The 21,898-nt window shown below is 42.7% G+C and overlaps 1 protein-coding gene across 1 annotated transcript in view; it reads left to right on the top strand.

The window, feature by feature from the left end:
* The first annotated feature begins 14,931 nt into the window (after positions 1-14,931).
* The window catches only part of nup210 (nucleoporin 210), a 63,632-nt gene continuing 56,665 nt past the window's right edge, over positions 14,932-21,898 (top strand). Inside the window, exons 1-3 of the mRNA XM_067446984.1 lie at positions 14,932-15,507; positions 16,595-16,731; positions 19,045-19,176. Of these exons, the coding sequence (XP_067303085.1) occupies positions 15,341-15,507; positions 16,595-16,731; positions 19,045-19,176 (436 nt within the window). The 5' untranslated portion in view covers positions 14,932-15,340. The remainder of the gene's footprint in view (positions 15,508-16,594; positions 16,732-19,044; positions 19,177-21,898) is intronic.

Raw genomic sequence — 21,898 nt, 5'->3', positions numbered from 1 at the left:
GGCAAGGCTTATATGGCGGCTGGGCGGGCTGGTAGTTCCCTGCACACCCTTTCCATTCTGCAGGCCTACCAGGCTGACCTCCTGAAGGAGTTGGACGAGGGGGAAGGTCCCTCTCCGGAGGACATTTTAGAGCTGCGGAAGGCCGCAGATTTGTCTCTCCGCATTACCAAGGAGACGGCCCGTGCCATCGGCCGCTCCTTAGCTGGCATGGTAACTTGTGGAGAGGCATCTCTGGCTGAATTTGTCGGGGATAAAGGAGAAGGATAGACCGTTTCTCCTTGACTCCCCGATCTTGCCTTCTGGTTTGTTTGGGGACGCGGTTAACATCGTGGTCTCCAGACACCAGGAGGCGAAGAAACAGTCAGCGGCCTTCCAGCAATTCCTCCCTCGCCGCTCTAAACCAGGGAAGGCTGGCCCTAGCGGGCAGCCTCAGCCGTCTGCCAGCTCCTCGCATCGGCAGATTCAGAAGACGAGCGTCGCCTCTAGAGCCCCTCCTCCGGGAGCTTGGCAACAGAGGCGGCGCTCTCACCAGCAGCCATCCGCTCCTAAGGCCGATCTACGAACGTCCTTCAGGCGCGGAAGGCTGCCGGGAAGAAGTCCTAGCCGCGGCAGGGCTTCTAAGGGCGGTCCCTCCCACGAAGAGACAACCGAGGTTGTTTTCTTCGTGGCGCCCTGGGGAAATCGATGTGGTAATCCCGCCATCTATGACGCGTTGGGCCACATCGGTTTCCCCCGAACGCATGCTGCCCCAACCGCCTCTGGAAAGACCTGCGGTGGGACAGCTCGCGCGTCCGCACATAGAGACTCATTCCCAGCTTCTCCCTGCCGGTCAGCCGCTTCAGGGGGTTGGGGACGAGCCTCGTGTAACACCCGACGCCAGCCTCGAGAGGCTGGTTCCCTTAGTAGATTATCTTGGCGCATGGAAATGCCTTCCGAGTATTTCTACATGGGTCCTGCGTACTGTAGAGACAGGTTACAGACTGCAGTTCGGTCACCCTCCTCCGAAATTCAGGGGGTTGAACTGGACTGCAGTGGTACCAGAGCAGGCTCGGGTAATGGAGCTAGAAGTAAAATCCTTACTGGCGAAGGAAGCCATAGAACAGGTTCCTCCGCTGGAAAGGGAGTCCGGGTTCTACAGCTGGTCCTTTATAGTTCCCAAAAAGGATGGGGGGTTACGTTCAATTCTAGATCTGCGGCATTTGAATCGGTCTCAAAGGAGGTTCAGATTCAAAATGCTCACGATCCCCACCATCGTGAGTCAGATCCAGTCCGAGGACTGGTTCGTCACGATAGATCTAAGGGACGCATATTTCCATATCCCCATCCTTCTGTGTCACAGGAAGTACCTGAGGTTCGCTTTCGGGGGCGAAGCATACCAATATCGAGTACTTCCCTTCGGCCTAGCCCTCTCCCCACGCACATTCACGAAGTGCATGGATGCAGCTCTAGCTCCAATGAGGCTTCTGGGCATCTGTGTACTGAATTACATCGACGACTGGCTCATATTGGCCCAGTCGTACGGGCGATGGTCTCGGGAATACGGCTAGGCCACAGCATCACTTTGAAGCACTCTCTGAAAGTGCTTCAAAGTGATGCTGTGGCCTAGCCGTATTCCCGAGACCATCGCCCGTACGGTCTCGACTCGGAGACAATTGTGCCCGCATCGTAGTCGAATCCCATACTATCCCTAGGAACGTAATCCTCTGGGATGGCGTCAATACGCTCTTCTTCGTGTTGAGTCTCAGCCCCAAGCACTTTATATGGGCCAGAACGACATCTCGATGCCGAACTGCCATATCGTACGACTGGGCCAATATGAGCCAGTCGTCGATGTAATTCAGTACACAGATGCCCAGAAGCCTCATTGGAGCTAGAGCTGCATCCATGCACTTCGTGAATGTGCGTGGGGAGAGGGCTAGGCCGAAGGGAAGTACTCGATATTGGTATGCTTCGCCCCCGAAAGCGAACCTCAGGTACTTCCTGTGACACAGAAGGATGGGGATATGGAAATATGCGTCCCTTAGATCTATCGTGACGAACCAGTCCTCGGACTGGATCTGACTCACGATGGTGGGGATCGTGAGCATTTTGAATTTGAACCTCCTTTGAGACCGATTCAAATGCCGCAGATCTAGAATTGAACGTAACCCCCCATCCTTTTTGGGAACTATAAAGTACCAGCTGTAGAACCCGGACTCCCTTTCCAGCGGAGGAACCTGTTCTATGGCTTCCTTCGCCAGTAAGGATTTTACTTCTAGCTCCATTACCCGAGCCTGCTCTGGTACCACTGCAGTCCAGTTCAACCCCCTGAATTTCGGAGGAGGGTGACCGAACTGCAGTCTGTAACCTGTCTCTACAGTACGCAGGACCCATGTAGAAATACTCGGAAGGCATTTACATGCGCCAAGATAATCTACTAAGGGAACCAGCCTCTCGAGGCTGGCGTCGGGTGTTACACGAGGCTCGTCCCCAACCCCCTGAAGCGGCTGACCGGCAGGGAGAAGCTGGGAATGAGTCTCTATGTGCGGACGCGCGAGCTGTCCCACCGCAGGTCTTTCCAGAGGCGGTTGGGGCAGCATGCGTTCGGGGGAAACCGATGTGGCCCAACGCGTCATAGATGGCGGGATTACCACATCGATTTCCCCAGGGCGCCACGAAGAAAACAACCTCGGTTGTCTCTTCGTGGGAGGGACCGCCCTTAGAAGCCCTGCCGCGGCTAGGACTTCTTCCCGGCAGCCTTCCGCGCCTGAAGGACGTTCGTAGATCGGCCTTAGGAGCGGATGGCTGCTGGTGAGAGTGCCGCCTCTGTTGCCAAGCTCCCGGAGGAGGGGCTCTAGAGGCGACGCTCGTCTTCTGAATCTGCCGATGCGAGGAGCTGGCAGACGGCTGAGGCTGCCCGCTAGGGCCAGCCTTCCCTGGTTTAGAGCGGCGAGGGAGGAATTGCTGGAAGGCCGCTGACTGTTTCTTCGCCTCCTGGTGTCTGGAGACCACGATGTTAACCGCGTCCCCAAACAAACCAGAAGGCAAGATCGGGGAGTCAAGGAGAAACGGTCTATCCTTCTCCTTTATCCCCGACAAATTCAGCCAGAGATGCCTCTCCACAGTTACCATGCCAGCTAAGGAGCGGCCGATGGCACGGGCCGTCTCCTTGGTAATGCGGAGAGACAAATCTGCGGCCTTCCGCAGCTCTAAAATGTCCTCCGGAGAGGGACCTTCCCCCTCGTCCAACTCCTTCAGGAGGTCAGCCTGGTAGGCCTGCAGAATGGAAAGGGTGTGCAGGGAACTACCAGCCAGCCCAGCCGCCATATAAGCCTTGCCCACCAAAGCCGAGGTGTCACGACAGGGCTTGGTGGGCAGCACCGGAGCTTTCAGGAACAATGCCGATTCGGGCGAAAGATAGCTCGCGAGAGCATCCTCCACCCGCGGCATCGCCCCATAGCCCGCCTCGCGTGCCCCCAGAACATTGGAATAATCCAACACCGGGGGATTGGAAACACACGAGGAGTAGGGCTTCCTCCACGATCTGCACACCTTCTTGTGGCCACTCGATCTTTAATTTGGCCACCGCCCGGGTCAACACCTTAACCAGCTCCTCATGGGCGGGCGGATGAAACGTACAATTTCCCGCTTGATCCCCCGCCTCGATGCCCGCGCCCTCCGGTTCCTCAGAACCGGAGAGAACGAGCATCTGACCCTCCACCCCGGGGGAAGATGCCGCAGAGCGGGCTTCCACACGGGGAGGAAGATCATCAGAACTGTCAGAGGAGGATTGGGAAAGTGCCGCAGCAGTCCCAAAACCCTCTGACAAGTCCCGCTGTGAGCCCCATGATCTGCGACGCCGAGCCGCATCAGCGACCGCGGGTCCAGAACCACGGGGCTCACGAGGCTGGCCGGTTTCATCGAACACGGCCAGCCGAGAGCGGAGCAATCTGAGTGTCAGCCGCTCGCAGTATTCACAGGCGGCTCCTTCGAGAGCCGCCCGAGCGTGCTGAACACCCAGACACTGCACACAAAGCATGTGTGTATCCGAGCCCGAGATGTAACGAGGGCAAGGATGCACACGCTGCTTAAACTCTCTCTCCATTCTCACTTTTTAAACTAGTTCAAACACACACTCAATCGCAACTGGACAAAACAACAGTAAATAGACAGACAATGTAACACAGAGCGCCTGCTGAAGAGCAAAGACTGCCGCCATTATGCGCCGGCTCCCCTTTTATACTTCCGGGTGCGCCGTCACAATGACGTCATCACGCACGCCAATCGGATTGGTCTAGTTTCTATTCAGACTTCAGAGTTGCTGATGTCTAGGGAGCATCCCCATTTCGTCGTTCCAACGCAGTGGGAAGTTCCCTCGATAAAGGGAACTCCCCAAAATTCATTCAAGCACTTGCACTGTCCAAAAAATCATAAAAATATTTCCTTTATAGGTTTGCTCATTCTGTCATTTGAGATTTGTTCAGAGTGACCCTGGCTATTACTATATTTATGTACAAGTCATTTTACTGTATAGTTTTGGAGAAAAGGGCTGTCAAACTCTCCCCAAAATTCATTAAAGCACTTACAGTCCAATTTTCAAAATTCATAAAAATATTTACTTCAGAGGTTTGCTCATTCTGTCATTTGATATTTGTTCAAAGTGACCCTGACTATTACTGTATTTATGTACAAGTCATTTTACTGTATACTTTTGGAGAAAAGGGCAATCAAACTGCAAAAAATATGTCTATTCAAACACTGTCCAATTTTCAAAAATTCATAAAAAATCTTTCCTTTATAGTTTTGCTCATTCTGTCATTTGATATTTGTTCAAAGTGACCCTGACTATTACTGTATTTATTTACACGTCATTTTACTGTATAGTTTTAGAGAAAAGTGCAGTCAAACTGCAAAAAATATGTCTATTCAAACACTGTGTCCAATTTTCAAAAATTCATAAAAATATTTCCTTTATAGCTTTGCCCATTCGATCATTTGATATTTGTTCAAAGTGACCCTGACTATTACTGTATTTATTTACAAGTCATTTTACTGTATAGTTTTGGAGAAAAGTACAGTCAAATGTGCCCCAAAAATTAATTCAAGCACTTGCCCTTTCCAATTTTCCAAAATTGATAAAAATATTTCCTTTATAGGTTTGCCCATTCTGTCATTTGATATTTGTTCAGAGTGACCCTGACTATTACTGTATTTATTTACAAGTCATTTTACTGTATATTTTTGGAGAAAAGTGCAGTCAAACTTGTCCAAAAATCAAAGTGAATTCAAACACTGTCCAATTTTCAAAAATTCATAAAAATCTTTCCTTTAAAGGTTTGCTCATTCAGTCAATTGATATTTGATCAGAGTGACCCTGACTATTACTGTATTTATGTACAAGTCATTTTTCTGTATAGTTTTGGAGAAAAGTGCAGTCAAACTCTCCCCAAAATTCATTTAAGCACTTACAGTCCAATTTTCAAAAATGCTTAAAAATATTTCCTTTATAGGTTTGCTCATTCTGTCATTTGATATTTGTTTAGAGTGACCCTGACTATTACTTTATTTATGTACAAGTCATTTCTTCATTTATTTACAAGTAATTTTACTGTACAATTTTGGAGAAAAGTACAGTCAAATTTGTCCCAAAATTCATTCAAGCACTTGTACTGTCCAATTTTCAACAATTCATAAAATCTTTCCTTTATAGGTTTGCTCATTTTGTCATTTGATATTTGTTCAAAGTGACCCTGACTATTACTGTGTGTATTTACACGTCATTTTACTGTATAGTTTTGGAGAAAAGTGCAGTCAAACTGCAAAAAATGTGTCTATTCAAAAACTTACACTGTGTCCGGTTTTCCCTTTCTGTCATTTGATATTTGTTCAGAGCGACCCTGACTATTACTGTATTTATTTACAAGTCATTCTACTGTATACTTTTGGAGAAAAGTACAGTCAAACTCTTCCCAAAATTCATTCAAGCACTTACAGTCCAATTTTCAAAAAATCATAAAAATCGTCTCAGGTTATAACTAGAACCATAGTTTCCAAGGGAACGAAACACTGCGTCCACTAGGGACAGCTTTAGGAACGCTCCCAGCGTGATAGCATCTGATGCATGTATTTCAACTCAGCCAAGGGCAAACGTGAACGTCACGGGCAGGTGACGACACAACCAGGAAAGGATTAATATACCTCCGATCCGATCAGACCTCAGCAAAACTGCCGAAGCAAGGGATCACAGGGATGCAGGGAGTATGGCAAAGGGACGCAGTGTTTCGTTCCCTTCTCAGTGAACTATGGTTATAGATATAACCTGAGACTTTCCCTTTCGAGGGAACTTCACACTGCGTCCACTAGGGACAGATTTGGGAACGAAATACCAAAACGCAGTAATACCAAATGCCTGTCTTGTGAAACTGTGGCACATTCAAGACAGGAGCATTAAAAAACCTGGAGCACACTCCAGGTCAAGATCATAGTATCTCACAAAAGTGAGAGGCGAGGACCAACTGGCCGCGTCGCAGACTTCGTTGAGGGAAACCCCTGATACCAAGGCCTTAGAGGCCGCCATACTCCGAGTAGAGTGGGCTCTGACAGCTAATCGACACTGCTGATCAGAAGACCCATAAGCCAGTGAGATAGCCTCGACTATCCACTTGCTCATTGTATGTTTGGACACAGGGAGACCCCTGTTATGATGTCCAAAACAAACAAACAATTGATCTGCTTTCCTCCACAGGGCAGCTCTGTGGACATAAGCATCGAGTGCTCGCACTGGACATACAAGGTTCAATCTTTCCTGGTCTGGATTAAAAAATGGAGGAGGACAGAGAGCTTGGCCATAGGCCGTGGAAAATTGGTTAACACCTTCGGAACATACCCTAATCTAGGGTAAAGGAAAGCTTTAACCATCCCTAGTGCAAACTCCAAGCACGAAGGAGATATTGATAAGGCCTGAAGGTCTCCTCCTCTCTTAATAGAAGAGATGGCAAGAAGGAAGATGGTTTTCAGAGTCAGAAACTTTTCTGAGATAATGTCAAGTGGCTCGAACGGAGCCGCAGATAAACCTTCCAACACTATAGCCAAATCCCAAGAAGGAACTCTAGTGCGCACCGCAGGCCTCAGCCTCTTAGTGCCACGAAGGAAACGAGTTACCAACGGGTTCCTCCCCACAGTGATACCATCCACAAGGGCATGGTAAGCTGATATGGCTGACATATACACATTTAGTGTAGAAGGGGTTAACCCGGAAGAGAAACGATCTTGTAGAAAATCTAGCACTGAACCAACAGGGCAGTTGACTGGATCTAACTGTCGTTCTTGACACCAAGAAGTGAACAACCTCCACTTCAGGGCATATAGTCTCCTCGTGGATGGAGCTCTGGAGCTAAGAATGGTCTCCACTACCTTGGTAGAGAGACCAGACTCTATGAGCTCAGCCCCCTCAGCGGCCAAACCCACAGGTTCCACATTTCTGGGCGGGGGTGAAATATTGAGCCTTCCGCCTGAGATAGAAGTTCCCTCCTGATGGGAATCTTCCAAGGTGAGCCATCGAGCAGTGTTACAAGGTTCAAGAACCAAATCCTGCTCGGCCAGTAAGGAGCTACTGGCAGTAGACTTATCCCTTTGCGGCGAACTTTCTCCAGAACTCCCTGGAGCAGAACAACTGGGGGAAATGTGTACAGACGCCGCCTTGGCCACATCTGCACCATGGCATCCAGTCCCAGAGGAGCTGGATGTGTCAAAGAGAACCAGAGTGGACAGTGCGCCGTATTCTGAGACGCAAACAGATCCACCTCCGCCTGGCCATAAATTTCCCAAATGAGCTTCACCACCTCGGGGTGAAGTCTCCATTCCCCTGGCCTCAGCCCCTGTCTTGACAGGATGTCCGCTCCTATATTCTGGGCCCCCGGGATAAAGATTGCTCTCAAGGAGAGTAACTTCCCCAGAGACCACAGGAGGATCTGGTGCGCCAGCTTGCACAGTGGGCGTGAACGCAGACCGCCCTGACGATTTACATAGGAAACCACCGATGTGTTGTCCGTACGGACCAACACATGATGGCCCCTAAGGTCCGGGAGGAAGAACTTCAATGCATTGAAGACTGCCATCATCTCCAGGCAGTTGATGTGCCACGAAAGATGATGGTCCCCTCACAGACCCTGGGCTGAGCGGCCTTCCATTACCACTCCCCAGCCCGTGAGAGAGGCATCCGTCGTCAGGGTGACTCGACGACATTGTGCCCCCAACACCGGACCCTGGGACAGGAACCAGGCTTCCTTCCATATGACCAAGGCGCGGAGACACCGCCACGTGATCTTGATCATACGAAAAGGGTTCCCCCTCGGGGAAAACCCTCTGGTCCTGAGCCACTGTAAGGGCCTCATGTACAGCAGGCCAAAAGGAATCACGTTGGACGCCGCTGCCATTAACCCCACCAACTTTTGAAACTGCTTGACAGTGAATGACTGGCATAGTTTTACTCTCATTACAGCTGACAGAATCGCAGCAATGCGCGTGGGTGAAAGCACTGCCCGCATTGCTACAGAATCCCAAACCACGCCTAGAAAAGTGGTCCTCTGTACTGGAGAAAGCACACTCTTCTTCGCGTTCATCCTCAACCCCAACTTTTGAATATGTGCGAGGACGACATCTCGATGCCGAACCGCCATCTCCTGCGACTGTGCCAGAATCAGCCAGTCGTCTATATAGTTCAGAATGCGTATGCCCTGCAGCCTGACCGGGGCCAGAGCTGCATCTATGCATTTCGTGAACGTGCGGGGTGAGAGAGCTAGACCAAATGGAAGAACCCGATACTGGTACGCTTTGCCCCCGAAAGCGAACCTCAGGAACTTCCTGTGTTGAGGAAGGATGGAGACATGGAAGTATGCGTCCTTCAGATCTATCGTGACAAACCAATCCTCAGATCTGATTTGGGTCACAATCTGACTTAGCGTCAGCATCTTGAATTTTAGTTTCCTGACTGTACAATTCAGACGACGAAGCTTTAATATGGGGCGCAACCCTCCATCCTTTTTTGGAACTACACAGTAAATTCCACGGTTTTGAATTAACACCGGTCGGTGTTTATATGGGAACCACCAGCAGGGTGTTAAAGTAACACTGAAGCAGTGTTAGAGTTAATAAGACACTTAAGTGATTAATTGTGTGATGATTGCTTGATTATTAATGACACCTGATGATAATGAGCAGAATCACTGAAGGAAAGATGTTGCTGTTTTCTTGAAATGTTTGGTCACCATTATGGTGATCAGTGTTTCCTTTAGTTGGGCAGTTTGCCTCTTGGCTACTGAGGTCAGTTTGTGATTTAAGCAATTGTGTTTTTTAAAACAGTTAATTTGTTGTGAAAGCAACAATATTGCTTTCATCATAAAGCAAAATGTTTTAATGATGTCAGTTTGTTTTAGGTTCTGTTGCTGCTGTAGACTTTCTCAGCAGCCAAAAACAGACAAATGTATAATAAGAGTAAAGAGCCCAACTAATGGAAACACTGATCACCGTTATGGTGACTTCAAATGAAACACATTAGAGTTAAACCTCTGTTAATTCTCAATAAGAGCTTCTGTAGTCATCTGACAGAAATAAAGTCAGTCTGGTTAGTAATGGGTGAAGCTGGTAATGCTGTTTGTGGAGTTGTTTAATCCTCTGCTGAGATCTTCAGAGATTTAATGTCTTCTTTTATCTTCAGTTGATTTCATCTAAAGCTGTGGCTGAAGTCAGTTGTAGTTCTTGTGTTCCTGCTCGTCTTTTTTTCTGTCCTCTACTTTCCTACTTTCCTCTACTTTTAATTCTGCTTGTTAACAGGCTTATTAATGCTGAAATGACTCCATATTTATTATACACAGATTTTGTGACTCAGATAAGGTCCAGTTCGGGTTTATTTCTTTGCTCTTGGCTGACATGTGGCATTGTTATGGCCTGCTTGTGGCCCAGATCTGGCAAACAGGAGTGGGCCACTCAAGGGCCATAATTCATCGCAGCATGTGGGCCAGATCCTTATTCCACATGTGCAAGATGAGGGCCAGATCTGGGCCGACACAATGTTGCTATGTGGGGAACGAGCACTGAGCCTTGAGGGACACCGCAGGTGACATTGTGTGACAGGGATGTAGCTTCTCCTAACGCAACATATTCAGTTCTCCCAGTGAGATAAGAAGAAAACCTTGTGGACCGAGTCAGAGAGACCGATGGTGGAATGTAAACGGTGAAGGAGGATGTTATGGTCAACTGTATCGAAAGCTGCAGTTAAGTCCAGGAGGATGAGAAGGGATGGGGAACCAGTATCTGCCGCCATCAATAGATCATTTGTGACCCTGACCAAAGCTGTTTCTGTGCTGTGTCCTGAGCGGAAACCAGACTGAAATTTCTCAAAAATATTGTTATGCTTCAAATGGACCTGAAGCTGTGCAGCAGCAACTTTTTCCAGCACCTTAGAGAGGTATGAGAGGTTGGAGATGGGCCTGTAGTTGTCAATAACATCTGGGTCTAAAGTAGTTTTTTTTTAGAAGTGGTCTGATGACAGCAGTTTTTAGAGATGAAGGAACAAGGCCAGCCTGGAGGGAATTATTAATAATCTTGGTTATAAATGGATTTAAGACACAGAGGTTAGATTTTACAATATATATATACACATACATACGCACGCACGCACACACACACACACACACACACGCATATATATACATACATGCATGTATATATATAAAAATGTAATGCCAGTTAATGATCTATTAACATTTAATTGCTAACACTTATGACAATCTTTTAATTGTGTTGATATAATGCTTTTATATTTGTGAAAATATCTAACAAATGACCATGCTTAAGTCACACACAGACTTTAACATTCAGCATGCAAAACACAACAATGGTAAAACACTTATTATTATTTTTTTGTACACTTAATACAACCTTTAAAAGTTAATATGCTGTCATTATTGTGGTTATACTGACAAAATACAGCAAATAAAATGGTCAAATAAAGCCAAAAATAATAAAACAAAGTTACAATTGCCCTGCGATTAATTTATTCGTTCTGCAATGCATTCTGGGAGTACACTTCCTCAGCTCACAGATAGAATTATGTAGACACAACTTGAATGGTTTAAGTAAGCACAACTTGATGCAATTAAGCTTACTTAATTGAGTGTTAAGTGCATTCATGCTAGGTGAACTACTAAAAATACGTTCACTTTACTTGAAGAAAACCTGGAAACCGATTGCACATAGTTTTTTAAAGTTGCCATAGCTGAAAATGACAGATTAAAACTATGTTGAGTATAATAGTATTTAAGATGTTTGCATAATATAATATAACACTGTTAGTTAAATGGATCAGCTCAAGTATTATTACGAATAAATCTTAATTTATTCTTGTATTACTTAATTTACTTGGGAGGTGTTAGTTTTCTTTACTTTTATCTGAATATTAAATTAACTTCAGTTTTCCCTTTAAGTTTGCTTTGCAAAAATAAGGCAATCGGTTTCCAAACTTTTTTTAAGTAAACTAAACTTGTTACAATGTACAGTGCAGAAACTACAACTGCCCCCCTGCCACCTTAAAGATAAAAGAGATTAAATCTCTCAAGATCTTAGCAGAGGAGGATTAAACAAATCCAAAAACATCATTTCCAGCTTCACTTATTACTAACCAGTTTGACTTTATGATGTCAGAAGTTTTTTTTACTGAGAATTAACAGGTTAAGAAGTTAGCTGTTATAGCCCTATTATCTGTTCATTCTGATTATTGGCTGCGTTTCACTCCACTTTTAGACACACACTGACAAACTTCCCTAAGCACTTCCCCTCTGGGGAATCCCCGCCACCATTTTAAAGTGCAGTCCACTTCCTGAATTGGATGAGGGAAGTCTATATATGGACAGACAAAGTTACTGCAGATTAAGTATTTTCAAAAACAACAGTCACAGTAATAATATGAATTGTGGCTGAAATAGAGCGTTTGTGTACTATAGTGGACAGATGATTAATCAGATTTTTCTCCCAATCTAAAATCAATACTTGGAAAATTGAACTGTGATATGACATTAGATATTGCTTGATGCTAAACGTTTTACCTGCAAGACTCTCTAGAATAGAAGGAATGGATGGATATTCTGGAGCAACTTGGCATTTCTGACTGGCCATTGTCCATCTTGATTTGGAGGGGGGAAATGGATAACGGCTTGCCACTTGGTGGCAACGTCCACTGTAGAGGTTAATGTGCAACCATGCATCAAAACCCATGCATATGCAAAAAAATGCAGATGTCCACTGTAGTGACCACTATGCATGAAAGTGTTAAACAAATTGATCAAATATGCTTTTGAGCAGTGATTATACTTCAGATGTGAGTCAGGCCTTTTTCTTCTGACACAGTTAGTGTGTTTTGTAAACACACTAATACAACAGCCAGAGACAAAATAACAAATCAACAACGGGTCAGGGCTACAGGAAACACTGATCACCATAATAGTGACTTCAAATGTTTGTTCCACTTCAGTGATAATTTCAGGAGTCGTCACTAATGACACTGAGCGGTGTTCATGAAACATGGGGATTTGCTTTTTAACATCCCACCTTAAAGTGGATCCTAAAATGTATGGGCAGGCATGGAGTGAGGCTAAACTAGGGGGGAATGTGCTTGTGTTTACATGTTTCAGTTAAAAGATGCGCTGCAGCGTCTTGTACCATCTGGAGACGGGCGACAGAAGACCCACTAAACCCCCACAGTGCATTACAGTAATCCAGCTGAGTGGTAACAAAGGTGTGGATTACTGTCTTAAAGATGGACACCAATGAAGTTTTTTTTTTTCCTAGTCATGATAAGAAAAGCTATACTTAAAGGGATAGTTCACCAAAAAATGAAAATTACCCCATGATTTACTCACCCGGTGTATATGACATTCTTCTTTCAGATGAATACAATCAGAGTTATATTAAAAAATGCCCTGGCTCTTCCCTGGCATTAAAGAATGGTTGGCAATTTTTTTTTTAGACAAAACTGAAACATTTGTTTTTGGTCCTCCAAATTTAAGGAGCAGTTTTATTAAGGAGTTGGGTAATCACTTCCCTTAGGAACCTTGGTGTCATTCTGGATTCAGAATTATGCTTATCCAAACATTAATTCTTTTGTTAAGAATAGTTTTTATCAACTGCGAACCATTTCCAAACTTAAATCGTTTTTTATTTTATTTATTTTTTTATAATTCCAAGACTTGGAGAAGGTTATTCATGCATTTATCACTTTCCGTTTGGATTACTGTAATTCTGTGTATCCGGGTCTTCCTCAGTCGTCACGTACACGACTCCAGATGGGTCAGAATGCAGCTGCAAGGCTGCTGACCAGGACAAAGAAGTATGAACTTCCATATGGTTTCACATACCAAAATATATTTTCCAAAATGTTGGTGGATTAGAATTTTTGTTAAGGTGTGACTTTGAAATAACTAAACTTCCAATCAAACTGTCTGACTTCCATAAATAAATACTGCTATACTGGAAAATGATGTTCACTCACAACTTCACACCTCATAGTTCCACCTTGTGGAATAATAGAACCATATTAATTAACAGAAAGACACTATTTAAACAAGAATGGTAGGATAAAAATGTTCCATACGTTACGGACTTGATGGATAAAAATGGCAGTCTGTTGCAGTTTAATTCCTTTGTCAATAAGTTTAATTTGAAATGCTCTTATAGAGAATTTAACCTATTCCACTTCCCTTAAAATTCATGATTAAAAATATCCTCACAAATTCAAATGTGACTGTTAAACTTCCTGAATTAAAAATTGGTGAATTGAAATTTGGAGAAAGAAAATGTAATAAAATACTTGGAAGTGTGTTTAAAGAAAAACTATTTTATCATATCAAAAGCCAACGGAAATAAAGATAACAGATGATCAAGTTACAGTAGTTATCTTAAATGGACAATTTTACCCAAGGTAAAAGAAATTCGCTATCTTAAAGATCTCGATGACGACTGTGGAGTAAGAAGACCTTTAAGATCTTCAGACAAGGCTCTTTTATCCATCCCACAATCTCGTGGGTAAAAACTAAGGGAGACAGAGCTTTTTCTGTTGCTGCCACCTGTCGCTGGAATCAATTGCCTCTGGACATCCGCCTTGCACCTTCCATTACTACTTTTAAAGCAAAATGTAATCTTTTTTCCCTAGCATTTGAATAGTATTATATTTCTGTCTGACTGTTTGTTTGATTTATTTATTTATTGTTTTTCATGTTGTTTTATCGTTATTGTTTTAGTCTGCTTTTTTTTCTTTACATGTACAGCACTTTGGATAGCTTTGCTGGTTAAATGTGCTATATAAATAAAATGTACCTACTTACTTACTTTTCATCTTTATAATAGCAGTGAATGGCAGCGTCAAGGATGGCATGACGGCAAGTAAATCATGGGGTAATTTTTTTTTTTTTTTTTGGGGGGGGGGGGGGGGGGGGGAACTATTCCTTTAAATGTCCTAACTGATCCCAGGTCGACTCTTGGCTTAATCTAAGCATAGATCTAAGCCCTGTACTGTGAAACCTGACGTAAATAAAACATGTTGTCTAAAAATGTGTCTGTATCTCTATTTCATGTATATCAACAATTACATTTCGATTAGGAAACACAAGCGGGATATTATGTTCAGAAACACTACAATCCACTTTAATGAATTTAATTTAATTTAATTTAATTTAATTTAATTTAATTTAATTTAATTTAATTTAATTTAATTTAATTTAATTTAATTTCTTTTTATTTTTATTTTTTATTGAAGGTAATTTTGGGTACAAACGTGTAAAACCTAGGTTATGTAAAACCATCAATATACAAACAAATATTTATACAGACATACCATACCGGAAACAAAAAAACGCCTGTGCCTTTAAGAAAACTCGTCACTGTTTGTTTGAATGACGGAGAGCAAGTCCCAGCATGCCTCGCTCCGCCTCGGTAGTAGTAACCTTCGGCGGGTATTTCCATGCGTATATGTGTATTCAAAAAGTATAATATTTGCGGCTTGCGTCGTTGACGGTTTTGACTTTTTTACTGACTTATGTTTTTTTAATATCCGTGTTTTTGTTCTTATTTGAAAATCCTAACCACTGAGTTTGGAAAGAAGCAATAATGAAAGTAACAGTGACTGTGCAGCTCGAGCGCGTGTTGTAGACTAACGTTAGAAACACTGCATATAATCATCTGTCAAACTGTCACATCGGATTAGTGGCTCGCGCGAGGGATGAGGCAGGAGGCTGATGGAGAAATCGGCACATTTCATCATCTAACGTAGCTACGAATACTCTCATAATAACCATAACTTGAAATATCTGTGATGATGGTGAGCGCTCGTTCTCTCGCGGGGCTCTTTATTCTCACACATGCGTTCATCTGCAGTCTGACAAACGCTGCCAAACTCAACATACCTAAAGTTTTATTACCTCTTGCCAGAAGCACAAAAATCAATTTTACACTGGAAGCATCAGAAGGATGTTATCGCTGGTGAGTACTTTAAATATAGCTTTATATTTGTAAATTAGTTAAGAAATACTAATGCACTTCTAATGTAATGTAATAGAGAACACCTTGCCCGGTTGATATGATAAAGAGCAACTAACGTTATATGCAATGCACACATGTACTGTAACGATGAATGAATGCAGAAAGGTCAAGCACGTGGTGCTGTTGTGATGTGTTTGTTCTGACAGCCATAGTCGCATATCTCACGTTTTAAATGTATATACTTTGTAGAGAATACAGTATTTTAAGTAAATGTCTAATTTTTCATATGTGAAGAGTATTTTTTATTTTAACATAATAAAATATAGCAATAGCACTATTTTTCGCCAAGCTAACCTACCTTACTTTTTTTGTCAATAATATATATATATATATATATATATGAGATGAGGTGCATCTTTATATTTTATCTCTTCATCACAGCACCTGTGATGAAGAGAGGGTGGGGGATATATTAAGCACCAAGTGAACATTTTGTCATCAAAGTTTATGTGTTAGAAGCAGGAAAAATGGGCAGTGTAAGGATTTGAGCGAGTTTGACAAGGGCCAAATTGTGACGGCTAGATGACTGGGTCAGAGCATCTCCAAAACGGCAGCTCTTGTGGGCTGTTCCCGGTCTGCAGTGGTCAGTCTCTATCAAAAGTGCTCCAAAAGAGGAACAGTGGGGAACCGGCCACAGGGTCATGGGCGGCCAAGGCTCATTGATGCACGTGGGGAGCAAAGGCTGGCGTGTGTGGTCCGATCAAACAGACGAGCTACTGGAGCTCAAACTGCTCCAGAAGTTAATGCTGACTCTGATAGAAAGGTGTCAGAATACACAGAGCATCTCAGTTTGGTGTGTATGGGGCGGCATAGCCGCTGACCAGTCAGGGTGCCCATGCTGACCCCTGACCCCGCCGAAAGCACCAACAGTGCACCAACATTTCTTTCAGTACAGAAATGTATGCCCTAAATGCACTGTAACATCCTGTCAAAATGCATACATTTCTAGAACCCAAGGTCACTCTCCAGAGCTTCCTATGAGCCAGTAGTTAATGTGTGTGTGTGTGTGTGTGTGTGCTTTCCACAGGTCCTCCAACAGGCCGGAGGTGGCCAGTATAGAAGCGGTGGATGTGGATGAGCGGCAGTGCTCTCAGAGGGCCGTCCTGCAGGCCCGCTCCACTCAGCCGTCCCGGCTCACCAGCATCATACTCGCTGAGGACATCTGTGAGTGTCACCCATTACTTTCTGCGATTGTTGATGTAGCTTTGTCGTTCCTTGTTAGTTTGTGTACTTATTACTGATAATTGCAGAGACAATATGCTATGCACTCTTATATCAGTTAACAACCCATATCTCCCTCACAATTAGGCCGGAGACACACTGCAAGTGTGGCGTGAGCGTGGAGTTTCTGTGGAGTTTCTGTCAGACGCGGGCCGTTTTCTATGCCTTTGCAGTTTGCAAACCAGGAGCATGTCTGATGCTGCTTCTAGTTATCGTACAGGGAAGACCTATACTTCATGTTAAACATAAATATATAGCCTACTGATACAGAAAAACTCAGCAGTATTGACCATACATATCTATGGTATTGACGGCAAAATAGGCTACAGAATATTTTGTTTCTTTATTGACGTTCATTATTTGAAAAGCGATAATTATTATTTATTTAATTTACAGTTATATCTGCATTTATGTCAAAACCTAAAGACTTTCAAACATCAAAATGTCATTTATTAATATGTATTCGTGTCAAAATGACATCACAACAGCTTTTCCTATTCTATTTTGCCTGGAAACGCTTCCAACACGTTTGCGTGTCGCGTGAAAAATAGCCGTTGTTTCTATTTCTAGCATGCACACGTTTTCTGAGTTTTTCGAGCCACGCCTGAGTGCAAGCTCTAACCTGTTAATATGGGAGCTGAAATAAAAACGAACACGCCACACAGCCGAGATGCTCACGCTACACTTGCAGTGTGTCTCCGGCCTTACAGTGAACTGGAGTTTTTTAGCTTAACAAATTATGCAAATAAGCACCGTAAATGTATAAAAGTTGTCAAAATGACCTGGGTGCAGTATTACAAGCAATCTAAAATGATGATATTCATTGCCCGGCCGAAAGCATGTTATATGTTTGGCAACAGTTCTTCAAACCCTGATTGATGGAGTGTTAGTTTGTCATTTCTTAGACAGCCATGTAGGAAGACACATCACAGCCATATTCCAGGATGACAATGTCAAGATCCATCAGCTCAAATGTGAAAGAATGGTTGGGAGGGTGCACGAAGAATAATGTTCACACATGAGTTGGACCTTAAATTCATTGAAAGTCTTTGGGGTGTGCTGGAGGAGACTTTACAGAGTGCTGGACTCGTGCATTGGCAATACAAGATCCGGACCTAAAAACTGATGCACCTCTTGATGGAAATTAACATCCCAGCATTCATTTCCATCAAGAGCCATTGTCATCCTGGAATATGGCAGTAATGAGTCTTCCTACATGGTTGTTTAAGAAATGAAAATCTACACACTCCATCGATCATGGTTAGAAGAAATGTTGCCTTGCACATAACATGCTAGAAACATAATAATCACTGAAATAAGGATCATTGACTCGTAAGCATTTGTCTTTTTGAGAATCCAAAAAGCCACTTTTTTGACCGGGCAGTGTAAGTTTGTGTGACCCAAATTTAAAAAATGATCGGATAAACTAGTCAAGTAGTATCAACTAGTCGGGAAAGGCCAAATCACTGAAATGTTGGTAGATCACTATAGTGCCTCAGTTCAAGAGAAGCGACAGCGCAGCTCACATGAGCTGATCATTTCCATTTTAATACCAGTTACAGTGTGAAATAAACATTCAGAGATACAATAAAACTTACCAAAATCCCTTTTTTGTCTCATGTAATCGCCCATCAGTGCTTCAATCGCGAAAAGACTTCAATAAAACAGCTAGTGAACAATGTCATGTTATGTCACAGAAAAAACATTTGTTCTTAACTTTGTTCGAACATTAATGAATTTGGAGTATTCTAAATGAGCAACCACCTGTCTGAGGATGGTAATTTACATAAAGCGCAAATCCATATAAAGCATTTCCGCACACTCTTTCCTTTTGCCACTCTTAGCAAACATGGCTCTCTCTACAGACACGCATTTAAGTAAAGCCAAAAGTGCCAGTCTCAAAACACATTTAATAGACACCCAGATCACAGACCTCTGATTAGTCAGCTAAGAGGTTGTGATTTTGCAGATGTGGTTTCAGTTGTTCTGACATTTCTTCATAGATTTAGAAAATTTAATAATAATTATTGTAAATCATGCTTTGTTCGTAAAAACGTGCGTATGGTCATTTGACCTTGACACCTCTGACTTACCTTTCATTATATTGAGAACATGCAAATATTGTATTTTTGTCTTAGTGCATATTTTTGTTGTTAGACCATATTATTAGCAAATTTAGTTTCAGAGAAATTGTCCATCTGTGGAAAATGGCTGTAGTTCAGTCCTTCTAAATGTGTGCCGTTGGTCTGTGTTCAGTGACGGGACAGGTGCTTCGCTGTGATGCTATAGTGGATGTTATCAGTGAGATCCAGATTGAGTCCACCACGCGAGAACTTCACTTGGAGGATTCGCCGCTGGAGCTGAAGATTCACGCGCTCGATTCAGAGGGTGAGTGGAGCACCTCTTACAGATCTCACACACATACAGGGAAATGGCAGGGAAAAATGTTCATCAGTGAGTGATAATTTCACTGAGATCGCCACTTGTGACCATATCAACTTGCATGTTATGATTAAAAATGGCATGTCTTTTGTTCTGTGATGAGTAGTCCATCACATATTTTGTTGTATTGTAATTTTGTTGTGTTGTAATTTTGTTGTGTTGTAATAATGTTGTGATGTAATAAAAGTAGACAACGGGCAGCAAAGTTACAGTGGAAAAAACCTCAATGAGTTTGAGCGCCAAAATACTCGTCAAAAACGGATGTCAAAACGTAAAATATCAAGTCCTCATCTCTATCGAGCCACACCGCTGACAGCTGTGCCAGCATGAGATAGAGAGAAAAACGACTGTGATGTGTCAAGGAATGAACATCCAGGTACTGTTAAAGTGCAGGAAGGCAAGTGCACGCAATGTGGTTAACCACAACAGATAGACATATAGTGTGGACTCCAGCTAATCAGCACCATTTCTCACTTTTAATTGATACTGAAATGGATTCATATTTTCAATATATTTTAATTCTGGCTGTTTTCTGTTATTGTCTGAACTTCACGTTATTTGTACGTTTTGTAATACCGCACATATAATTGCACATGAAAAATGAAACGCGTTTATTCTTTTGTGGTACTTTAAAAGAACATTGGGGCCTAACTTTTTCCCTTATAGGAGGCAATGGCTCATTAATTGATTTTTTTTTTGTCTGGAGCCCTGAAACTGCCAATTTTTGTTTTTGTTTAGCATGTATCGGAAAGTAAAAACAATACTTTGTCTGTTTTATTAGGTAATTGGAACTTAAAACCTAAGTAATTTTGTTGTGTTGTCTATTCCTGTTTCATTTTCAAATTAAATGGGACTTGTAAAAAGATTGTAAAAATCCTCAGTAGTTCATGTTACATATCATGTACATCTGTAGGGCCCTATAAAATCTGTTTTATTTTTCCCCAAATTCCGTTTTATTTTTTCCCAAATTCCATTTTTTCAGTTTTAATTTTTGGGAATTCAGTTTTTTTTACCCTTTACTGTTATTTGGGTGAAAAAAGTGTGCTTTTAATGTTAATATAATAGAACATAAAACAAAAAATAGGAATGACCTTAAATTTATTGAGGTAACAAACATCACATTTACTTTTTAGCACAAACTTTTTTTTTACTTTTTGATGCAGCATAACACTGCACTTCAGGTATTTCAAATATTAATGGTTATTAGCTTTAAACTTTCTGCTAAAATACATTTATATTCGATTATATAAGTTAAAATGAAAGTGCTCCATTAGCTTTTTCTTTCAAGTAATTTTTTTTTTTTAAAAGAACTAAATGTTTTTTCATAAGAATCATCTTTTACTATTAAGTAAAACATTTGAAGCTGAAAATGAACATGAAAAAACAACACATTTCACCATGAAATCATAGTGAAATGTTCTGTGTGTTTAACAATAACCATTATGATCCAGAGCTGTGAAAAATAAAATACATGAAAACACAACACAGTTTTTTCCCCAAATTCAAAGACCCCTTTAAATGATTAAAACTAGAGGCTTATCTTAACTTTAAGGTTACTTTTATCATGTAAACTAACCATATACAGCATGTTATATGCATATCTGTTTGGAACAGGGAAACACGGTCGCATTTGCAAGAGATATGCTGCCTAATGTGCCTATCATAAATCAAAGCACGAGAAAGACGGGGCGAGCAGAACACGAAAAATCGGACAGAATGGACTATATTTGTCTGTATTTGCAATACATCAGCCGCAGTTCCGTGACCAAGGCTGCCTGTGTATAAACACAACGGGCGTGTGGCTCCCGCTCTCCATACACAAAGCTTCTGCGCTGCCTGTGCGTGCAGTGTGAAACCGCCGTTAGCGTCGACTTTCTTAACTTTTTCGCTGACGAAAGCAGAGCCGTGGAAACCAACTTCGCCATGCTTTCATTGATTTGAAGGGTGAGCTGAAATGACGGGAGGGGTTGTGTCGCCAAGATTTGCTTCCCCGGTCTGCATTTTCCTCAGACATACGTTCTCCTCCCAAAACAGAATTTCATTAGAAATATGTAAAATTCCGGGAAAATCTGCGTTAACACCAGATTCCGCGCTAATATGCAGATTTCGCGTTAATATGCCAATTCCGTGATCGCGGAAATTATAGGCAGGGCCGGCGTTTGCTATAGGCGAGCTAGCCGGTCGCCTAAGGCGACAATTGTGTTAGGGGCGCGCGCGCGCTCTAGTGCCGCCCATTACTTCCCATTAAGCATATAATCGGAACAAGCGAAATACAACATAATGTTCATGAAACATGATCATCATAGGGCGCCCCCTGAGCCACACGTTTAATTACTTATCAACCTGATTATTGGATTGAATTGATGGTGATTATTGATTATTAGTTCAGGCGTTAGGTCAGGCAAGTGCGTTCATCAAAAATGAGGCGCCTAAACCCGCGGGTGCACAGGGACGGAAAAAGAGAAAAAGAGAAAGGAAGAAAATCGAAAGAGCCCAGTATAGAGGTTAGTCTTCTTATCTCAGCCAATAAGATGTCAAACTAAATAAAATTACTTAGTATCAATCTTATCAACTAATATTTATTTTATAAATATTATTAATATTGTCACCAAGCTATTGCTAGTTTTCTACATAATTACTATACGTATTGCAAACATAACTTCACTGA

This window comes from Pseudorasbora parva, chromosome 6, assembly GCF_024679245.1.
Source record: "Pseudorasbora parva isolate DD20220531a chromosome 6, ASM2467924v1, whole genome shotgun sequence".
NCBI classification, from domain to species: Eukaryota; Metazoa; Chordata; class Actinopteri; order Cypriniformes; family Gobionidae; genus Pseudorasbora; species Pseudorasbora parva.
This window is presented reverse-complemented; position numbering and strand designations above follow the sequence as displayed.